Below are 16,488 nucleotides of genomic sequence, written 5' to 3'. Positions count from 1 at the left end.
TATTTCCACCATCCCAATATTTTTCGATCTTTATGATCAGTCTCTGTGTCCGACACCAAGTCAGAGATACAACCCAGGTATATTGTACATTTTGATAGTCAGAAGGAGTCTGGCACCTGACAGACTTGGGTTAAAATTCCAAACCTTTTACTGAAGAGTTGTGTAAATATGGACAACTTATTTAACTTTTCTTAGCTTTTGTTTTGTCATCCATAAAGTACAAATATTAGTACTTATCTCAAAGGATGCGAGGATTAGTAATTATGTGGAATAATTTGTTTAGTAACTAGAAAATAGTAAATGCTCAATTAATGTTATCTGTTTGTCTTAGTCCATTTGGTTTGCTATAACAAAATACCACAAATTTGGTGGTTCATAAACAACAAGAAGTTGATTTCTCACAATTCTAGAGAACAGCAACATGGATGGAGCTAGGAAAGATCATGCTTAGTGAAATAAGCCAGAAAGAAAAAGAAAAATACTAGATGGTTTCACTCATAGCAGGACTATAATGGACCAGGCGATAAAATAATAATAATAATGAACAGCTATATATCAGAGACATTTTATGAGGGTGGAATGGGGGATGGGATCCAAAACAGTGGGGGGAGGGAAATGCATTGGGCTATGGTGATGGCACACGGGTGATCTGGTGATGGGAAGCCCACGGGGACTACAACTGAGATGAAAAAATGCACAAAATGATGTAAAAATAAACTGTTATATTATTTAAACAGAGAGAGAGATCTGGTTTTCATTCCCAATACTCTTCTCCTCCTCTGACAAAATACACCTTCTGTTTCCAAAGATGTAGGTAGTATGATTCCTGGTAATGTATAAATAAGACCTTAGAAGACCATGCTTTTGGCAACTTTATTGCTTAACTTTGCACTTGGAGGGCATAGAAGCATACCTGGGGATCAAAATACAATTATTAGAATGTATCTTTGGGAAGGTTTGAGGAAGTGAAACAGAGGCATGTTTTTAACAATCCTGGGCAACTTCGGTGAATTCAGCAGCAGGCATGAGGGCTGGACTACATTTCCCAGAGTGCATCTCTAAGAGGACTCTGGGGTGTGTGGCAGAGGCAGCAATTCTTCCGGGGAACGGAAGCCCAACTTCTCATGAACATTTGGAATTTCCTGGTTTCTGCTGACTCTTGAGGCTTAGGAAGGCGCCCCCAACAGAATTCAGAGTGAGTACAGCGGAAGAGAAATTTACTTAGAACAGATTCTAAGTGTAGGAAAGACATTATTGGGAGGTCTATCATCAGAACTTTTTAAAAAAGCTGTCACAGAATTTTAGCGTTTAGCTGTTTTCCTTACAGAAGTTAGGGAATGACCAAAGTTTTGCATCACAATTTATGGAGCTATCTTATTAACTACAGCAAATGATTTTCAGATGGTTTTTTTTGAGAGTTGGTTAAAGATGGAATTGCCAACTGCTCTGCATTGGTCCTGCATTATATTTTAATTAAGGAAGTAAAAATATTTTTAAGAAAGCAAACTATAGAGCAGGTCAGTGATACCTTAAAATCTATATTCCACTAGCTCTTCAACTTTTTCCATCCCCAAGCATGAGAAGACAGATTCTGAAAAGGGCTCTCTCAAATACTTCCTAATCTGGCCTCTTCTCAGAAGTAGCCACAGAGATTCAAGATGGGCTTTTTGGTTATGGTGTAGTGCTTTATGAGTTAATCTTTCTTCTGTCAACATGAACACAATGAGAAACTTTTAGATCATTTACTACAGGGAACTCAGACAAATTATTCATCTTAAAGGCTTTATAGCCTCATTTAGTAATACTTATTGCCCTTCATTTCTCTCAGTCTCCTTTGAAAAAACATAAATAGTAAATGAATGTTGAAAATGTTTTCTATATCTTTTTCATGAAAACTTGACCTTTGGAGGCAGATAGTCCTGAATTTGAATCTATGGCCCCGCTCCCCCCCACCCCCACTGTGATATCAGATTAGTTAACCTCTTAACACTTTATCTTCCTCAGGCTTGATTACTTATTTAATTAATTAATTTATCTTTATGGTATTTTCAACTGTGATAGAGACTGTACTAGTTGTTGTAGTAGATAGGAAAGATTGAATTCAACCCTGCAGGACTTTACAGTAAATAAATCTGATAATTAGGTATTTCAAAACTGAAATAGTTGTTAGATACTTTAGAGCCACTTTCTCTATCTTCCTTCCTTTATGAGAAGTGAGACAAACCAAGCTCCAACAAGTCAGGTAACAATCCTATGTCACAAATTCAGTCAGTGGCATTGACAAGAATAAAAGTCCTGAGTGTCTATTGTTCACTTCTTTGTCTTCCTTGCTTTTGGAGACATGTATTTTCACAGTACACAAAGCAGAAGGCAGCTCTAAATTTGCCATATAAAATAAAATTATGGTGCTAGTATTTCCTTCCAAAATTCATTTTGTGAATTGTGAACTTTTTACCCCATTGTGCTGTCAGATATAAAATATAATAACCATTACAGCTTCAAACAGAAACAACTATTCAATTTGCACTGTAACTTTTGAGCAGCTGGGTATGCATGTCCTAGCATGTTTACCAGCCTGTTAATCAAATCTTAGCCCGTGGGCCATCACATTTTGAGTAACATAGTACATCAAAGATTCCTAAAAGATAGTGAAAATCACAAAACTTTTTAGAAAAAGTAGCTAATTTTCCCTGCATGAAATTTCTAAATAATATGAGGCTATAAAAAATTATATTTTGTTCTAAAATAGCCTCTTGACTTTTAAAAGAATCTTTCTCTCACTTTTCTTTTTTTTTTTTTTGTACTTAATGACTGCTTAAGAGAAAAAAGCAATACAGATAGCAGATGGTTCCCATAGAGGGTTTTGGAAATCATCTTGTGGAAAATACTGTAAGTGTACTAAAACATTTTTTAAATTAGACTAGTAAAAAGTCGAGTAAAACCTCAATGAATTAATGAACATAGGACATGAGACAATTTACAAAATTGAAATTAGAACTATTAAGTCTGAAAACACTTTCAATTTCAACAGTGATCAAAGAAATACTATTAAAACTTACAAATACTATTAAAACTTACAAGTGCGGTAGTGTATAGAAAGGGGTATATGATTTTAAAATAAAATTTGTCCCAATACTTCTATGTTGCAGAACTTATCTTAAAGAAGTAATTTGGAAAATATCAGCATAGAAATATTCAGAGGTATTCTTTTTCTGGTAATTTAAAAATAGAGCAAACTATATGTCTGAAACAGGGACTGTTTAACAAAATAAAACCTACTTGATGTGATGTTATGCAACTAAAAAAATTATGAAGCTTATTTGAAAACATGGAAATTGCTTATGATATTTTTTTTGAGAACAAATTGAAAAAATACGTGTCCTCTTGCTTATAAGTAGATAAAAGCTATACATGTAAAAAGACTAGGGAATACGTATTAAATTATGAGGTATATATGGTTATATTATGGGTACTTTAACAATTCCAATTTCTAGACAGCTATGCTATACTGTCACTACATTAATTTCCCCAAATTAATTACTGTTAACAGTTTGTTATGTTTACTTTTAGTCACATTAATATAAAAATAATACATATCAAATACATATGGGTATGGGGATATATATATGTGTATGTCCTTTTTACAGATCAATGAGATAATGCTAAAACAACCAAATGTTACACTTTTCTTAATATGTTCTGTATATCTTTCCATAACATACATATTTTCCATTGTTTCTATTTTTTTTTAAATTTCTGACAGTTGTACATTTTCCCTTTCATCATAATTTGCAGTTAACATTTCCATAGATATTCTTTCTTCCTAGGATAAATTCTAGTAATGGAATTGCTAGTTGAAAGAGGATTCTTATTTAACATTTTGATAGATAATCCCAAATTGCTTTCCAAAAGTATTGTTCCAATTTACAGTCTTAGAGTTTTATGTAAGATAGAAATAATTACTCTTAATACATTTCTTCTTTATATCACACAAATTTTAGGCTATTATAACAGGGATTATACTTTTAATACTTGCCTAGAGAGTTTTATAACCCCTGAATCACACAGAGCCTTCTGTAAAGTCTATATATTTATTTTCTTTCTCCTCCTAGAATCCCTTGTCAGACGGGTTTTCATCTGATACATCTTTATGTCCCTTGTGGGAACTTGCATAAAGTCAGTACTCAATAAGTACTTTGTTTAATGTCTTTTGCTAAATATATTTTAACCTTGCCTAGGACATAGACTGTAGCCAAAACTGTCTAAGGATTACTCATCAGTGATTCATAATTATGCAACCATGAAGGAGGCTTAAACTTTAGATGTTTCACATTCCTCAGTGCTTTACTGTCAAAATTTGGGTACAGTTAAAGGATGGCTGGTTATTTAATTACTCATTTACTCAATTTAGTAATTTACTTCTACCTTTTTACAATATGAAATGTACTAAAATATTAGTAATAAAACACTAATTGATTTACAACTTAAAAGGAAACAACTTCTGCAGAATGGAATCTTAAAATAAGCCTTTTTTTTTTCCACAATGAGATACAAAAAGAAAATACTTTAGAGTAATGTAGATATATAAAGATGCATAGTTGCCTTTTAAAATATTTTCCTAATGCCCTTGGTTTTATATTTTTCCTATTTGTAGCATTCTTCCTACTTTATTTTTAGAGGATCTTTGTTTTTCATATATTCTGAGAAACTTTGCTCCATTACTTTAGAGCCCACCCAGGCTTACTTGGTGTACAAGTATAATGCAACTACTGTATTAAACTTCAAAAGTTCAGAGGTTTAATCTGTAAAAGCTTATTTATCTCACTCACAAATAATTCAAGGCAGGGTGGAGGCTTGCTCGTGGGTAGCTTTTCTCCATGTAGAGATTCAAGGATAGAGGCTTTTCCTCTAATGACTCTGCCATTCCAGAGTCTTCCAAGAAGAAGGATCAAAAGAGAACGGAAAAGGCATACCCACTTCTTAACTGCGTTAGTTTAGAAGAAACACACATCACCACTCACATTCCATTGTGAACACATAGTTTGGGCTCTATTTAGATACAAGGCAGAAGAGAAATGTAGGCCTTGGCTTGACATTACCTCCCAGAACAGCTCCAGAGTATAGGAGGGACATTTTCTTGTGGATAATTAGCTGAGCCTCACAGTCATCTATTAGTTAGGAAGAAAGAGTTTCAATTTTATAAATTAGGAAAGAGGTACTGAAAAGTTGAAATCCCAGTTAGTTAGTGATAGACATGCAGTTTTAATCTGTCTACCTACCTAACACTGTATTATAACATTATATAAGTTTCTGTTGTGCATCATTGCAGACTGGCAATTTAGAAGCCAGATCATCTGACTCCTACTCCTTTTCTCTTAATATTAAAAAATGATCCTGTCCTGGCTTAAAGTATAATCCTCTTGGTGACTTATTACTTAAGTTGCATACTTGACCATATTTAAAAGAAAAACTTCTTTTCTCTAAGGACCTGATCATGTCCCTGTATTGTGGAATTGCTTGCAGGAGAAAATCTTTTTGGTACTACAGGCTGCTGTCTACCTATGTTACTAAGACCCGGTGAGTTTTGACCAACCTGAGCTATAGTTATTCTATCTTCAGTTCATTAAGTTATAAAATCCAAAGTATATTGAAATTCTACATGGAGAACTAAGGATGTATGATCAAGACTTATTTATAAATATGTTCATTGCAAATTATTGGAAAAATTCTTAACAAACTGAATTTTCAATAACATCTAAAATATCTGACATACTTAAATATAAATTCTGTCAACAATTTTGTCTTTTCCACTGTAGTACATAAAACACACATAAAACAGCACCTGGAACTGAGTAGGCACTGTATTATTGAATAGATGAATGAAATTGTGGAATACCAGTTCATGAAATCTCTTGTAAATAAGATGAAAAAATGCCAACTTCCTCTTCCCCACCATAAAACTAAACTTCAATAAAATGTTGACTAGGAGGAAAAAAAAAACCACAGCTGTGCAGGAAGATGATAAAAGACTTCTTTGTCTCAGCGTAGGGAAATTTGAAATCTGTGACATTGAAATCACTAACATCCACTAGTTTGGGGGTTTAAATTTGTATTGTCTGTACAAGTGGTTGTGGTCCCAAAACCCTCAACCGAAGAAAATAATTTAAGTAGTAGTATTAGTCTGGTCACACTCATGGCATACCTTATAGAAGCAAATGTAAAGCCCATCTGAGGGATATACTCACAACCAAGGCTTCCCATACAGAAAGCTCTGTTAAACATGAGTGCCCAGTCCAAATTTAAAGGCACAGAAACAAGTAATCTTACATGAACAAGAGTGAGAAAACAACATCACAATCATTGTTTTAAATATTGTTGAACACATAGGTAACTTGTAATTTTCAAACTGAGTCTCTGAGAACAGTAACATAACTATTTAAATTTTTTTTTAATTAAGGTAACATTGGTTTACAACACTGTGTATGTTTTAGGGATAGAGGTACACCCCTCTTTAAATGTAAGTTACCACACCAGGCCCCCACCCAAAGTACCAATAACCTACCACATCAATAACAGAATTGTTGAATAGAGTCTAAATAATGAATATGTTAAAGTGAGTAGATATATTAAAATGAATAAAAATCATGTGAAAAGAATAAACTATTGCTAAAGAATGACACAAAAATGTTAAGAAATTGGTTGAAGAAAAATGTTTCAGAAAAAAGGCTATGAATTAGTTGGTAAGACTTTTAGCGTACATATATATACATATATACATACACACACACATATGTATAGTATTAATAATTTGGGGGACTCCTAAGTATGTTCCAAACTGAGTGGTGAGATTATTGATTTCCTTATCTTAAAAAAATTGGTAACTGTATTTTCTGATTTTTATAGAATGTCTTTTATACTTTTATAATAAAAAAGTTTAAGTTTGATAATCCCAGTGTTGTGGTTTTCACACTATCATAACTAAAGTGAAAATGTATTTTTAAAATAGTGTTCCTGATCAAGAATACAAGAAAATTTTTGGATTTCAGTTCCAGTTCCATTAAAGCCCCAGGTTTAAGACCCTAACCTGAGTGCTTTTATAGGTGTTTTTCTTTTTAGGATCATTAGGTCAAAGCACAGGTTGTACCACTTTTACTGTTCTTTTAGGAAGGCAGCTGTGTTTGTTCTAATGTTTACATTGGGTAACTTTTAAGTGGCACACATCTCTCCTTTGACATAGAGTCTTTGCCCCAGGAAGCTTCAGTAACTCATAATAAGTTAAAAAATACTATCATGACCTCAGGTTTCTTTTGTCTTCAGTTTCTAAAGAGATCATTATAACCGCTTTTATCACATTCTCAAAAATAGGTTCCTAAAGATCCCACTGGGGTGTGTTTATCGTTTGGTTTCATTGGTCAGTTCTACCTACCAACAAGTATTTCAAAGCTTCCAGCTTCTACAGAAAATATCTGTAAACTATTTCCCACTTTAACTGACAAAATAGTCCATGTGCCCAAGAGTCTATTTTAGAAGTGTCAATAGGCAAAAATGTTTAGTTATCACTGAGGCCCTAGAAGAATCCACATTCAGTGCCCTAAATCCCGCATATCCTGACCTGATTCCCAAGGTCTTGAATGGATAAACTAGGCCATTCTTCGTGAAATTAACAGAATAGCTTAGACTTTCTCCAGTACTGTTTCACTTACTAAAATTAAATATAGGATGTTTACTTTTCCACATTATTTTGGCTACTGAAAATATTACATTTATTATATAGTCAAATATCTATCAGTTCAAGTAGCTATCTATCTATTTTCCCATCAATGGCCCCTTGGTTGATAAATAAGGCACTAATGGTGCCTACTTGGGGGATAGATTCTTGAAACAAGGGTACATTGAAGATAAAATTTGCTCTTTATCTTCCCTAGAATGAATGAGAGTTGATGGAGGTACAGTATTTGTTCTTTGTCTACATAAAAGATTGCTTTCATATCTAGGTATTCTGTGGTTGATGTTTTTATCACTGTATTTATTTTCTTTTCACTCCACTGCATGTAAATTCTTGCCTCACAGAATAATATTGGCAGAGGACCTTGAAGTTCAATTCAGTAAGTATTTATTATCCTTGAAGTTCAATAAATATTTATTGAATTGATCCATTCAATATGCTAATTAGATACAGAACTAAGGCAGCCCCTGCCCTTAAGGAGATCATAGTCCTTCATGAGAGACAGATTCACAAATTGTACAGTATAATTATAATCACAGAAGTGTGGGTAACATACACAGTAGGACAAAAGAGAGAATGAGACAGCCCACAGCCACCCCAAATCCCTTTTGGAGCAATTCATGATGTAAACAGATAAAGGGAAATAACCATGGTAGGTGAGGGGTGTGGGAGCAGAATTTGCAGAGATGAATGCTGTACAAGTGCCTAAGATGATTTTGTAACGCTTTGGCTATTTCTCAAATACAGATATTTATTTGAACTGAAGGAAGATGATGATGCATGTAAAAAAGCCCAGCAGACGGGGCTATTTTACCTCTTTCATAACCTGGCTCCTTTGCTTCAAAAATCAGAAGATCAATACCTGGTCCCCCAGCATAGCCTGTTAGGTAAGTCCAGAGTAGACCAGTCTATGGCCACTTAGAAAAATTTGTTCCAAATTGAACCCCTAAGAAGGATCCTCTGAATTTAGGTTCTACATTTTTTCAAACTACTTCTACCAATTAGTTATTTAGTGTATAAACCTGAATATTTGATGGTATGAACCAATACTGCCTTAACCAGTAAACCAGGGGTTAGCAAAACTGTTCCATATTGCAACTTACTGCTTGTTTTGTAACTATTAGAACATAGCCACACTCATGCATTTAAATATTATCTTTGGCTGCTTTCACTCTACAATGGCAGAGTGGAATGGTTGTGACAGAAACCATCTGACTCACAAAGTCTAAAATAATGTTGCCATCACCTGCCTTAGGCCAGTGACTTCCAGCTTCCATGAAGTTGCATGCTGTTACACTGTTTAAGATTTGCTTCATCACTTCATTTCTCCTACATGGGTCAAAATAAAAAGTGAATTAAAATTAATTTGTTTTGAGAACTCTTTTAGGGTGTGTGACTAGAGATATCTAAGCCATTAGGATTTGGCATTCAAAATACTAACTTTCCGTGTTATGTAATGTCACTACACACTAACTTCTAAATACATTCCTGGCCCTCCCTGGTGGCACAGCGGTATTGGAGTGCAGCACTATGAAGCTGGCTGCAGCCGCTTCAGTGCGAGTTTGATCCCCCGCCCTAAGGTGATCCACATGGTACAGCAGACTTCTCCTGTCTTGCCTGCTGCTCCCCTCAGCAGTGTACTTCATTGATCTACCTGTTCTGCTCCCCACACTGTCTCTGGTAAAGTCTCTCACCACCCCTGCATCTCTGGCCTATACCCCAATTTTGTATGCATAAATAAATAAAATCTTTTTAAAAAGTACTTTCCCATTCAACTTCTCATGTGGGTCAGATGGAGTACTTAAACAGGTTGGGGGCCCTCCCCGGTGGCGCAATGGGTTAAAGCACAGCACTAGCAGCAGCCACTTCACAAGTTCGATCCCCTGGCCAGGGAAGTGATCCACATGACATGACAGACCTCTCCTGACCCGTCCACTTCTCCCCTCAGCAGTGTACTTTGTCGATCTTCCTGTCCTGCTCCCTATTCTGTCTCTGGTGAAGCTGCTCACCGTCCCTGCACCTCTGGACTGTACCCCAGTTCTGTATGCATAACTAAATAAATCTTAAAAAAAATAATCAGTTTGGAGCAGTGCAGAAAATATGAGAGTGCAATCTGAAGGCACTTAACATTATTTAGGGATTTAGCAATGTTGTATTGTGACTAAATAAATCTGTGTGCAGGAAAATAATTTTTCTTTCTATATAGCACTTCTCATATAGACTGGAATTTCAGGTGAATATTTGACCCTGGCCTACAATTGACACATAATCTGGAGACTAAATTATAGAACTGATTTAGTTTCTGTAATTTTAAGTCAGACATTTTTTTTCTAAGCCATAAATTTACTATCATGTACCTTTCAAGTTAAGGGATATGTGCTTTTAATGATACAGAGAGTAATACACAAAAAGAATTCCTTCTTTAGTCTAAACTTCTTTAGTCTAAACCTTCTAAAGAGGTTAAATGATCAGACTAAAATTAAATAGCTAATTGACTAGCTATATTGTCATGACCAGAAGCCAGAAATACCTAACTTCATGCTGATTTTTAAAATCTAAACATGTAATTATTACTCCTATTCCCTCCCTTCTTTTCTGTTTCTTAGAGTTGAAAAGGCTTCTGGGTAAGTTTGGACATGATACAAAAAGAATAGAAGATTCTGTGCTGATTGGATGCTCCACACAGCATGAAGCATGGTTTGCTCTGGACCTAGGTCTAAACAGCAACTCTTCCATAAATGGTATTCAACATTATACCTGATGGGTACTACCAAGTGGCATTTAGACTTTAGGATTTCACATAATTTATGAATAGTAAAATCTCAAAGAAAATACAAGTTAGGACAAAAATGTATGATCCACTATCATCATCACTTAATATAAAGAACATTTTAATGCATTCTGAGTTAGGTGAAGAGTATACAGGTTTTATTGTATTACTTTATACATTTTATAGGATTTAAGTATTTCATAAGAAATGTTCTGAAACTATCATTTTTATCTTTTATCAATACAATAAAAGATTTTTATCTTTTATCTTTTTATCAAGCTCTGTGTCTTTCTACCTGCATTTAACAATCAGTTTGCTACAGGCTCATGGCGCCAAGCAGACTTTTCTTCTATTTTTGGGAGTATAAGTTTAATGATGTTGGAATGAGTTTGAGCTAGTAGCTTACAGATTCTATTTTATACTGCCAAGGACAGTGTGTGGCTTGTGCAAATGTTCTTATTGCCCTGAAGGGGATCTTGAAAATAACTAGGTGCTAATGTTTCCTAGATTTGCCTAAAAGAATTTGGTGCTTGTTAAAATAGGTTGCAGGGTGGGGAGTGGGGGCACAGAGGTTAAAGTGCCAGGACCATCAAGATATCACCAGCCACTGCAGCATGAGTTTGAACCCCAGCCAGGGAGCTGATCTTCATGGCACAGCGGACCTTTCCTGTCTCGCTGGTGGTTCCCCTTAGCAGTGCATTTCAGTAGATCTGCCTATTCTGCTCCCCACTGTCTTTGGTGAATTCCCTCACCTCCCAAACATCACACCTACACTCTAGTTCTTGTATGCATAAAATCTTTTTAAAAATTAGATTTCCGGGCCTCACTCCATATCACTGTTCAGAATTTCCATACAGGGCTTGAAAACTTATGTATTTTTTACCTAGTTGAAATTTATTATAAAATGTGTAATTTTACCTACTTGAAGTTTTTAGGCAAGTTTGGTAAACACTATTCTAACAGGATATACCTTAAGAGGATATCTAAAACAAAGTTGGACATTTGTTTCACTGCATTTTCTTTTCTAATTTTCTAGCTTCCTTAAAGAAACCTGATATAGAGACTGAACTCAAAGGATCTTTCATCGAGCTGAGGAAGGCTCTTTTTCAGCTGAATGCAAAGGATGCCTCCTTACTATCCACGGTAGATTCTGATTTCTCAGTTTGGTAGGAAATTTAATAAAGCAGTGTACATTGGCAGATATATACATGCATAACACAAGACTAAAATGACATTCAATTTTGCCTTTTGCAGATCATATAAACCATGGAAGAAAAACAATGTGCTGTAGGGAGATAGCTTATTCTTGTGCCCTTGTTTTTGTCAGGAGTGCTGTAAGGATCATTTTCCCTAAGGACATGCAAATCTATAACAATGTGATCTGCCAACCTCATAAACATTTTAATGACCCAAAGTATAATATATATTTTTCCTATGTGAAATGACTTATTATTTTAATGACATCCTCGCAGATTTAGATTTTAATTTAAAACTTCTAAACATTTTGTATTTGCAAAAACTTCAAATTTCATTGGAAGAACTATATATTGGAGTATTCGACTATATTGGAAATGTTTAATTTTAAGGTAGGTACTAAGTACATGAGTGTTTGCTGTAAAACTGTTTCAAATAATTTGTAATGCATTAAATATACTTTATGCACGTTGTAGATGCTATGGTTAGATAGTTTTATTAAAGTTTAAGTAGCTTTCCTGCCTACTCATGACTGCAGGCATTTTTTACAAACCTTTTCCCTTTGCAAAACAGCATCAGCAGCTCTCCTCCATAGACTGCCCACCTGTGTCTTTTCAGGTGCCTCTTTTTTTCCTTTCTACTTTTCGTAATAGACCTGCCCTTTAAAATGTAAAAGAAAAAAATTGTTTATGTAGTTAACACCCATACAAGTAGGCAAGCTGGAAAGGGATTGGCATTTCCTTTTGAGTTATTCTAATTAGTAGGTCAGGCCTTGTTGTTGATGAGTTCCATTTTTGTCTACCAGTCCATCTTTGTATCCCTAGGCTCAGGCTCTGCTCCGTTGGCATGATGCTCATCAGTACTGCAGCAAAAGTGGGCAGCCCACTGAAAAGAACATGGCTGGTAGCAAACGTGTATGCCCTTCCAGTAAGATTATCTATTATCCACAGGTAAACACTTATTTAAAATGACTATAATCTAAGGCCATTCTCAGCATGAGAATGGAAGCCTGTACAATTTTACAGGTTTTCTTTAAGAGGTTAAAAGATTTTCTTTAGTTATTCATTCTTTCATCTCCTTAACAGGCTTCAAAATCCTAAAGTCTGTGTTTCCACCCTCTTGTCCTAGATGGCGCCCGTGGTGATCACTCTGGTATCAGATGGGACTCGATGCCTGCTTGCCCGCCAGAGTTCCTTTCCCAAAGGAATGTATTCTGCCTTGGCAGGTTTTTGTGATATAGGTAAGGGGTTTGGAGCATGTACAAATGAAAATGAAGGACACAAACGCTTACCAATCATAGGTATCTGGCTTGTTGCCATAGTGCTGGAAGTCTCAGGCATGCTCTTCACTATCAGGTTAAGAACTGATTTGTGACATAAATTTTTCATGTTTTATTAGGAAAATTTCAAACATATAGGAGTGTTAAATTATATATGAATAGCTATATTCACTATATTTTATATATTTTTAACTACACTTAATCACATGTATCTTTCCATCAATTCATCTTATTTTTTGATGCAGATTGTACATATTAGTACACTTCTTCCAAAGTATGTCACTATGCATGTTAGCTAGAATTCAATATTTAGACTGCTTCTTCCAGTTTACTGGGGTAAAATTTGCAAGGGGTAAAATTTGCAAATGGTGTAATGTGGCATTAGAATTTTACAAAAGCTGAGGACAGCAGTAGCCTTTCCCACTGACACTTGTGTTACACTGTAACTAACCTAGTTGGTTTAAGTGTTGCTGTTCAACACCCAGCTCCAGATTTGGTTCCCATTCCTGTAGAGACTAAGAGGATTAGGGCTTTTTCCAAGAGTATTTCATTGAAACTTTGGGAGCCAGTCTTACGCTTTCACAAATGGGCATCTGTATCACCCTTCCTGCTGCAGGGCTGTCCTGAATTAATCTGAGTGCTTGTAGGTGAAAGTCTGGAAGAGACTATTCGGCGGGAAGTTGCAGAAGAAGTGGGATTGGAGGTGGAAAAATTGGAGTACTCTTCATCCCAGCATTGGCCCTTCCCTAATAGCTCACTCATGGTTGCTTGTCATGCAGCTGTGAAGCCAGGGCAGACAGAGGTAAGTTCTGATGCTTCCTATGCTTTAGTATTTCCTTTGACTGGTCCAAGCTGCTCAGTAGGCACTGACTAAACACATCTAGTCCAGCATTGTCTAGATTATACAAAGATGCATAAAATGATTTATATCTTTCAGGAATTACCAGTGTTAAAAGAAATAATCACCATGAGCGGCAACATGACCACCATCCTTCCTTCTATATAGCTCACTTATAAGACAATTTATCAATCAAACTGAACGCTTTACAGAGTACACCCACAAATATATGAAATTAAGATTGAATTTGGAACTGGTCTCACTGCTCAAGTCAGTTTGGATGTTAAGAGCTACTATATAGTAGTAGGAATTCTGGTTGAAAGGTCTTTGATATTGTCATAGCCAATCTCATCTTTCTCTCTGTAGCAAACCTGATAGATGGTGTTATGATCCTTGCTTATCATAGTGTAGTAACTGTGTTTTGGCTTCTATAGAATATTTAACCTGTCTCAGTAAACAGTAATGCAGTTTGCATGATTTTGCTTCTTGCAAAGAAGATATGCTTTTGATTATCATTAACCTTTTTCCTTTCTTAAAAGAGGTACAAAGAAAAAAGTATTATTCATAATTTATCCCTCAGTGGTAACCACTTAATATTTTACGATTTGTGTTCCCAGATTTTCAAAATATGCACTTTCTCTATAAGTATGAAACTATTTTAACTCTCATCTCCTAATTATACCTCTTTTGTATCTGAGCAATACATAAAACTAATTACATGTAGATTTCAGGCATTCTAAGATTGTTCAATTCTGGAATGATTTTCTCACCTCTTCCCAAAATATTCTAAATCCTGTAGTTCCTAACATTGCATCCCATTTTTCCTCATGTCTTTCAGATCCAGGTGAACCTGAGAGAACTAGAGGCAGCTGCCTGGTTCAGTCGTGATGAGGTGGCTACAGCTCTGAAGAGAACCAACCCATACACTCAGCAACAGAAGCAGAATGGGGCTTTCCCATTCTGGTTGCCCCCCAAGCTAGCGATTGCCCACCAACTGATTAAGGAATGGGTAGAAAAACCAACTTGTTCTACTGTGCTTGCTTAATTTTTAACAAGCCACCTAGATCCCTCTATTCTGGTAGGTCATATCAGAGATAAAGGGGAAGTGGCAAAAAGCCATGTCCAAGACAACGTCAATATAAGAGAGAACAAAGGTAAACCTACAATGAGACACCCCAAAGAAATTCCTAATTAGGAAAACAAAAATACCAATGTGAGAAAAAAAATTGGTAAGATGACAAATGTTCATCAGGAGGAAGGTTGAAGCACTAGTAAGCCTTGGGTTTGGCATGTGACTTGTTAATGTCAAAATGCCTGGAATAATTTCAGGGCCCTCCCTGGTGGCGCAGCAGGTTAAAGCACTGCACTAAGAAGCTAAAGCCACTTCCACAGGAGTTCGATTCCCCGGAGGAGACCACATGGCGTGGCAGACCTCTCCTGACCCGCCCGCTGCTCCCCTCAGCAGTGTACTTCGTCGATCTGCCTGTTTTGTTCCCCACTCTGTCTCTGGTGAAGCCTCTCACCGCCCCTGAGCCTCTGGCCTGTCCCCAGTTCTGTATGTACAAATAAATAAATCTTTCAAAAAAAAAAATGCCTGGAATAATTTCAGTTAAGACTTTGATCTTAGTATTGAAAATATATAGTTAAATCTCAAACTACTAATAAATTACTTTTTAGCTAAGAATACACAATATATTTTAAATTCAAGTAGAAGTAATTATTTTGTATATGGCAGTTACATAAAAGACATTTAAGTCATCTGAAGGTATAAAGAAAGCGTGGTTTTCCCCAAGAGTGTTCTGTAGAGGTAACTGCCTTCCAGTGAGGCTCAAGACAGTTAAGTCTTCTTTGCTGTTAATTTTCAGTTTGTGACCCAAGGAAAAGATCACTTTCAATGCCTATTTTCCTAAATGTAAAATTGTTGCTGACATTTGCACAGCTAATACATGTTAGAACTTTCAGTAAGGGATTAGTGAGTTTTATGGGATAAACTAAATTTGACATTTCTCACTATTCTTATTTGCCATCAAGGAGAGAATTTATCTGGAAGAAATAAATTTCCACTCTTATCCCAATGTATTTTTTTTTCTATCTTAAAAGGAAATTGAAGAAAGAAAGAATTGGGGATGGGGAGAAGAATAATCTTCATTAGTATGACAAATTAAGTCCAGGTTCAAAGTGTATGGAATGACTCAAGCAATGTACAGAGGAAAGTTTTAGTCAAAAAAGGAATGGCTGGGGAAAAAGAGTAGTATCTTCGCAATGATTTGTGATTAAAGACAAATGCCAGAGACACATTCACATTTCAACATTGTCTCATAGTACTAAACAAAAGAGATGCTAGAACAATGAAAGTTGAAGCACTGTTATTTCCTTTTGATGACAGCAGGTCACTGCTCTTGACATTGCCAGAAAACCAACATTGCTTTGTGAATAATCAAAGTAGCTTATCTGGAAATATTAAGTAATACTATATGATGGGACTTGTTTATTCTGTTAGATTGGCAGCTTATTCTGACCTGAGCTGAACCCTGCATGGAAAAGGGAAAGTACTCTCCAGAGAGAGATCCTCAGATTTCTTCATATTTTGCAGTTAGAAGAAAACAGTTCAGGGTTCATGTGTATTACTGTCTCCCAATCTTTTCTATCTCTATGTGGGTGTGTTTGTGAGCACATGTGTA

At 35.7% G+C, this 16,488-nt stretch overlaps 1 protein-coding gene across 2 annotated transcripts; it reads left to right on the top strand.

Annotated features, from left to right (window-relative positions):
• The first annotated feature begins 1,007 nt into the window (after nucleotides 1–1,007).
• NUDT13 (nudix (nucleoside diphosphate linked moiety X)-type motif 13) lies at nucleotides 1,008–15,199 on the top strand. 2 transcript variants are annotated; one of them, XM_004681066.2, is made up of 9 exons: nucleotides 1,008–1,195; nucleotides 5,486–5,577; nucleotides 8,474–8,613; nucleotides 10,333–10,467; nucleotides 11,533–11,639; nucleotides 12,515–12,640; nucleotides 12,819–12,930; nucleotides 13,617–13,771; nucleotides 14,646–15,199. In XM_004681066.2, exons 2-9 carry the CDS (start codon nucleotides 5,495–5,497, stop codon nucleotides 14,850–14,852), a joined length of 1,065 nt encoding a protein of 354 aa, XP_004681123.1. In that variant the 5' UTR covers nucleotides 1,008–1,195; nucleotides 5,486–5,494; the 3' UTR covers nucleotides 14,853–15,199. The 2 variants fall into 2 exon arrangements, with proteins under 2 accessions (XP_004681123.1, XP_012578945.1); XM_012723491.1 differs by lacking the exon at nucleotides 14,646–15,199 and having other exon boundaries at nucleotides 13,586–13,685.
• The last annotated feature ends 1,289 nt before the right edge of the window (nucleotides 15,200–16,488 follow it).

Source organism: Condylura cristata, unplaced genomic scaffold (assembly GCF_000260355.1).
Source record: "Condylura cristata isolate star-nosed mole 26May11 unplaced genomic scaffold, ConCri1.0 scaffold00011, whole genome shotgun sequence".
Lineage (NCBI taxonomy): Eukaryota > Metazoa > Chordata > Mammalia > Eulipotyphla > Talpidae > Condylura > Condylura cristata.
Note: the sequence above shows the minus strand (reverse complement) of the source record. Positions and strands in the feature narration are given on the sequence as shown.

Bases quoted from the DNA above. Each gene is read 5' to 3' on its own strand.
- NUDT13 (XM_004681066.2), top strand. From the start codon at position 5,495: ATGTCCCTGTATTGTGGAATTGCTTGCAGGAGAAAATCTTTTTGGTAC. The intron at 12,641-12,818 runs GTAAACACTTAT...CTCTTGTCCTAG, and splicing joins AGATTATCTATTATCCACAG to ATGGCGCCCGTGGTGATCAC. The intron at 13,772-14,645 runs GTAAGTTCTGAT...CATGTCTTTCAG, and splicing joins TGAAGCCAGGGCAGACAGAG to ATCCAGGTGAACCTGAGAGA.